At 38.2% G+C, this 6,000-nt stretch overlaps 1 protein-coding gene across 4 annotated transcripts in view; it reads left to right on the top strand.

Moving 5' to 3' along the window:
• Window positions 1-851: 851 nt before the first annotated feature.
• Gk1 (Glycerol kinase 1) overlaps window positions 852-6,000 on the top strand; it is an 84,498-nt gene continuing 79,349 nt past the window's right edge. For 2 of the 4 annotated variants that reach the window (XM_071694486.1, XM_071694490.1), the window contains exons 1-2: window positions 1,905-1,998; window positions 5,037-5,566. In XM_071694486.1, coding sequence (XP_071550587.1) covers window positions 5,477-5,566 — 90 coding nt within the window. In that variant the 5' untranslated portion in view covers window positions 1,905-1,998; window positions 5,037-5,476. The other 2 variants (XM_071694488.1, XM_071694489.1) reach the window with 2 other exon arrangements.

Raw genomic sequence — 6,000 nt, 5'->3', positions numbered from 1 at the left:
ATATCGACTCCAAACGGAAAAAGTGCTTGCATGCCATGCATTCTTTACCCCACAGTGTCATCTTTGTCTTCTAGCGTTTCTCTAAACAGGTACCCCTTAAACTTATTCTTAGCTTGTTGAAGGCAAACTATTTCAGTCTTATCTGCTGCTCACATATATACCCAGTATCTACATAGCATTTTGTGTCTTATGAGTAGACCCGCTGGAGGAATTGCCTGACGACAAGTGCGCTACACAAGCAGAGAATTTGAGGCTACACATGTAACAGAAGGAAGTTACTGTGTGCATAGTGCGACATTGGTCTCAGCTTAAACCTTGCTACGTGGGATGGTTCCTCTGCCTTACCTAGCAGCACACAGTTGCCAATAGTATTTTTAAATGTTGCAGTACAAAGCTTATAGTTCATAGAATACAATGAATTAGTTCATTCTGCAGGATGAAAAATGAGAATAATCGGATAATGAAAATAGGCAAAACGATTAATCATTACGATTAATCTAAACAGCAACTTGATAGTTTTTGTTGTAACTGTGTGACTTGAGGAATGTCGTCCTATTTCATGCACGATCCAGAGGGGGGAAAAAAAATGCCAAAAACATATCTAAGATATTGGTGTCGACACTGTTTTCTAAGAGCCAGCACTAGACCCACACAGGATATTTTTTTTCAAGGCGTGTGATTACTACAGAAAATGTGCTGTGGAGTGGAGACCTTCGTATCATTGTTATCATTTCTTGATGATCGTAATTATATTTTTTAACGCTAATGACAAGAAACAAACATGTGGGTGTCCAGGTCGTGATATATAGCTTCGTACCACAATGTTGGTGTTGTCTTCCTCGTGTGTTGGGTACGAGTGTGTGTGTGTGTGTGTATGTGTGAGTAGCAAGTGTGGGTAGCAGGCCGGGGAGAGCTGCCCGCCATAGGGTACACGTCCTTCGCGAGGTCCTCGCTGTGTTGATTCCTATCCTCAATTCCCATTAAGCTTTCGCTGTTCTTGGGTAAGTTTATTTCTCCATACTTGGTATATTCCTTTCGGGACGTTATTGCTGTGAGTTTGTGTGTTGATTACAGTTATTGACAAAATCATGTCATTCACAGGGTCTCATCACGCGGTACATCTCTGAGTTGTCTACACAAATGAGCAAATGTGGGTTTCATCCATTATTCTTAGTACACTGGTAGGTTTTTTTTTTTTTTTTTTTAAAGACAATTGTCGCTCAGCTAAAATGAGGGACACGTATCCATTATGCCTATCTGAGTTATTTGTTCATGTTAATGCAAGAATATGGTGGTACACCGGCAATAGTTGCTACAGGTGAGCGGAATATACTTAGGGAGAGGCGGGAGAAAACAGAAAAGAGATGTCAACTCATTCTCCCTCTTATCACTACCTTTTAAGTTTATCAAGGGTCCAGAGAATAAACCATGACTTTGGACTTTGTTGAAGCGTCTTTAACTGTTGGAGGAGGATGTGAAGTACTTATTGTGCTATAATTAGTATTCTTCGTTCAGACAATTTAAGGCGCTGTATCTGTTGATACCATCATAGCATTGGGAGTTCCCATATGTTCATAGTACTTGTTCAGATCTCTTTTCTTTATGGCTGATGGCCTTCTTACGTTAAATATCGACGCGGGTTTGGTACAACGGACAAGGTCAACCTAAGCCTCACAGAATCTACTGGAAGTCTGGACTAACTACGCGGTATAATAATCTTAGAATTAGTTTATGATCACTTTTCTCTGTTAGTTCAACATCTATTTTTTTCTACGTTTTAAGGTTTTTCCACGTTGGAAAAATTGCCCTAATTTCGTACAATGATTGGGATTATGGTATTAGAAAATTTGCGTAATATATGTCGAATGCTTCTGATCGGTGGTTGGTGGAATGCTCCCCGGCTGGCCAATCAGCGGACCGTCAGGGTGGGCCGGGGCGGCGTGTTTACCTCTGACCAGCTGACGGTGCGGCAAGCGGCTGGCTGGCGTAGAGATTCTTGTGAGTCGTATTCCTGACACTTTTGCTTCATGGGATGATTATAAGGCCGTGAATTATGCTGATTATTATGGCTTGTGCTCCGCTTTGGGACATTACATAGGGAGGAGTTAAGGTAGTTGCCACAAATTTCCTTGAACGACGAAGGCGGAACCCACTCCTAACCTTTGGATTTAATTGCCTGATTGCTAAATGTAGAAGGTAGAACGAGGCAAGGCGTGGTGATCACCGCTTGTGATTATTGCTATTAGTGTTGATATATTTCTTGACTGTCTTTGCCATTATGATAGATGAAACGAAATATGGCAAGGAAACTAGCACAGTATATGAGAAATGATATTTGGAATGATATTAAGATATATATAATTATTACTTACTGTAATGGTTTCAAATCATGATGCTTTGTTTTTATGAACTAAAGATGATAAAGTAGTGTTTCAGCCATTTGGTTCTAATGTATGTGGATTATGAGCTTTTTGTAATGGTAGTAGTGTGTTTGCAGGATAGAATAACAGTGGCAGATTGTGATTATGTGGCATTGTAGCAAAATGATTTTGTTCTAGTGAAAGTTTTAATGTTCAGGGTAAATTGAAGGGTTAGTTGATAGAGAAGTAGGTCCAAAATTAATAGAGCCTGTGAATAGATATTGTCCCAACATTGTCATGTCAGTTTTGACATCATTACTAGAATAGCTGAACTAAGTTAGGATATATAAGTCACCTGGACATGATCAAGGACTCTCGAAGGTACTGTTTGATAGATGAGTTAGTTTAGTATAACCACCACTCGTATATTTAATACTTCTTTGAGAATAAGAATTGTGTTGATGAGTGGAAGTGTGCAAACTTTACGGTCATGTAGAAGAAAGAAGTCGGAAATTGCAGACCTGTGAGTTGTGCAAGAGAGGTTTGCAGACTAATGCATACTAGTGAGAAATGCCATAGATGAGTATGTGAAATGAAATGATCTGATCTCTTATGAGCTGTTTGGTTTTGTGTCGTAGATCAGGAGTGGTTTTGTTATCAAAAAGTTAATACAGAAACTGGTATATTGTTCTGTGGGATAGAATACTATATTGGTATGGTTAAAGACCTTCAAGAGTAAAAGAACTTAAGCTTATTGTCATTGGTAACACATTAGAGAAGTAGGAAGGCTTCAGTGGAGTTCCGGAGTGATTGGCGCTTACAAGTATTCAAAGGTCCCTCTCATGTTGAAGGCTTCGATTGCCTTGTGTTAGATCTTTGTCTTAACCACTGCATTCTGTCAAGAGCTGATAACATTGGGTGATTAGTTATTTCATTATCAATGTATGCTTTTCAGAATTCAATAGCCTATAGCTAATTTAGCCTTCTTTCAAAAGCATATACATTAAGTGCACTTACCTCCTATTGTGGGAGATTATTCCAGGTTACACAATCTATACAAATGAATAAATCCTCATGTTCAGCCTAAAATATTTACTACATCTCTCAGGGATTATTCCATAAGTTCACTGCTTCATGTATAAACAGATATATTTTCTTGTTCATCCTTGGGTGTTCCTTATGAATTGTAAATCAACATCATCTTGTGTCATTTCTGTTAACATTAATGAAGTGAGATACTTTTTGGTCATATATTCATGTTAGGATTTGATACATCTTGATTCATTCCCTCCTAATCTTTGAACTCTGGGTATTAGTAATTCCAGATGGTTCAGTTCCTCACAGGATGTATAGTCTAAACTATGGAATCTCTGTACATTCACTTTTGCAAATATGTCCGTTTTGAGGTGTGGAGCTCAGACGTGATGTACATACTCCAAATTCAGTCTAACCACTAATTTGTAAAGGAGTACAAACTCTCCTTCTCTCGATTTGCATATGTTCTAATTATTCCTGTACCATAGTATATCGAATGTTAATTTTTGTGGACATAGACATTTGCATATGTTCTAATTATTCTGATATCATACTATATTAATTGTTAGATTTTGGCAGACATCCACAAGTTGAATACCTGTTATGGTCTTTAGAGGGTCTTCAATCCCAAACATCTTGGGCTGGGCTCAGGCTGCTGGGTTGATGTGGCACTCATTTTCCCATCAGAAATTTGTTTTTATTACAGAACCAATTGCCTATGATGTAAAACAGAAATTAGAAAAATGCAAGGAGAGTAAATAAACTCTTGATAACTTAGTTGTGCTCAGCCTAAGAAAGATTGAGGTAAAGACTACAAAATGTAGAGAAATTTAGTCATATAAGTGGGACTGTTTTATTTGAAGAGCACAATGTAATGTGTGAGGGAAAGTCAAAACATAATCTCTTCTTCCAGTAATACAGTTACAAATTATTTGAAACAGCATAGTTGATGGACAACTCAAGTCCTGTGCCTGTATCTGATGCCAAATGGTGCACTGTTTAGAGGGGTTGCAAGTCTCATCAGAGGCCTTCATGGGCCTGTCTTTGGGAACCCCTGTAATGTAGTCTGTTGGATTTAATGGTAAAGTTTTTACTTTTTTATTATTTACGTATGGTTTTTATGTAGATGAGTAGAAATTATCAGGCTCCACCTACTTATGGTTATGCTGCAAACGAAAACTCATCATCAAAATACAAATTCCTCAAAGAACTTTTCAATCCAAAGAAGACCATCCTTCCTATCTATTGATTATAGTGCAGCCATGAAAATACAGAAGCTCCTGGAGAAGAGGTCCTTTGGGTTACATAATGATAATGGTCATAAGAGGTAGAAACACGTGTTACAGGACTCTGCCTGCATGAGGAGCACACAGCAAGTGAAAAATTCACCTTTTGCTAAGGTTTTATAGTCATCATTGGACAAGAAGGATCGCAGTCTCCTTGAGGAACTTTTAATTGCTACAGGTTGTAAAGGGTTCTGGGGTTATATGATTAGAGAAAATGTTTGCTTAGTTGAAGGCTCTGGCTTTAAAGATTAACAGATTATAGATTGGTTTGTATTCTAATGATTTTAACATAATTTACCTTATTGGACTTAACATAAAAATTCCACAATTTCTAGCCACATATTTTCTCTTGCAGGGACGCCTACTGGATTTGGAGGCAAGGCAAATTGGGAAATACACAATTATGAGGAGATGAGCATTGGATCCCATATGATAGTGCAATATTTAATAGTCCAGTTGTGCAAGAATCTCATATTACTGCCCTGTGATATTCCATATAAGTTGTTCCATTGTTGAGAAAATTATTGCTTTTATCGTTTTTGGGTTGTAGTCACATATTGTTCTCTTGTTTTATGTGCAATGATTTTGCTTTAGCTTTAAAGAATTTTTACATACACTCTGACAAGTATAATGAAAAACAGCAATTATCATTGTGGTTGTGAACTGATCTACAGGAATAGTTAATTTTAACAATCCCATCAAGGATTTGTTGTAGCATTAAGTCAGCTTACAGTACATCAACTATCAATGGTGTTCTCAGAACTGAAGCATTCCACAGTAAGCATTTAAGTGAAAATGTGGTCAACGGTAAATGGTCCAGTCAGTGGCAAGCATGGGCCCCTTGTGGGTGCTGTTGATCAAGGAACTTCATCCACACGCTTCTTGGTGAGTTGGTTATTACACTGTATTGTGTGTGATTACTGTTTGAATGTTTAAACTCTTACACTCATGCTGTCTCATCTCTTATCCTTGTATATGTGTTGGAAATGAAGTGTTTGAGGACAATATGTGGTGTGTGGTGGTTTGATCGAGTAAGTAATGAAAGGGTAAGAGAGATGTGTTGTAATGAAAAGAGTGTGGTTGAGAGAGCAGAAGAGGATGTATTGAAATGGTTTGGGCACATGGAGAGAAGGGGTGAGGAAAGATTGACATAGAGGATATATGTGTCAGAGGTGCAAGGAACGAGGAGAAGTGGGAGACCAAATTGGAGGTGGAAGGATAGGGTGAAAAAGATTTTGAGCGATTGGGGCCTGAACGTACAGGAGGGTGAAAGATGTGCAAGGAATAGAGTGAATTGCAACGATGTGGTGTACCAGGGT

Source organism: Panulirus ornatus, chromosome 57, assembly GCF_036320965.1.
Source record: "Panulirus ornatus isolate Po-2019 chromosome 57, ASM3632096v1, whole genome shotgun sequence".
Lineage (NCBI taxonomy): Eukaryota > Metazoa > Arthropoda > Malacostraca > Decapoda > Palinuridae > Panulirus > Panulirus ornatus.
This window is presented reverse-complemented; position numbering and strand designations above follow the sequence as displayed.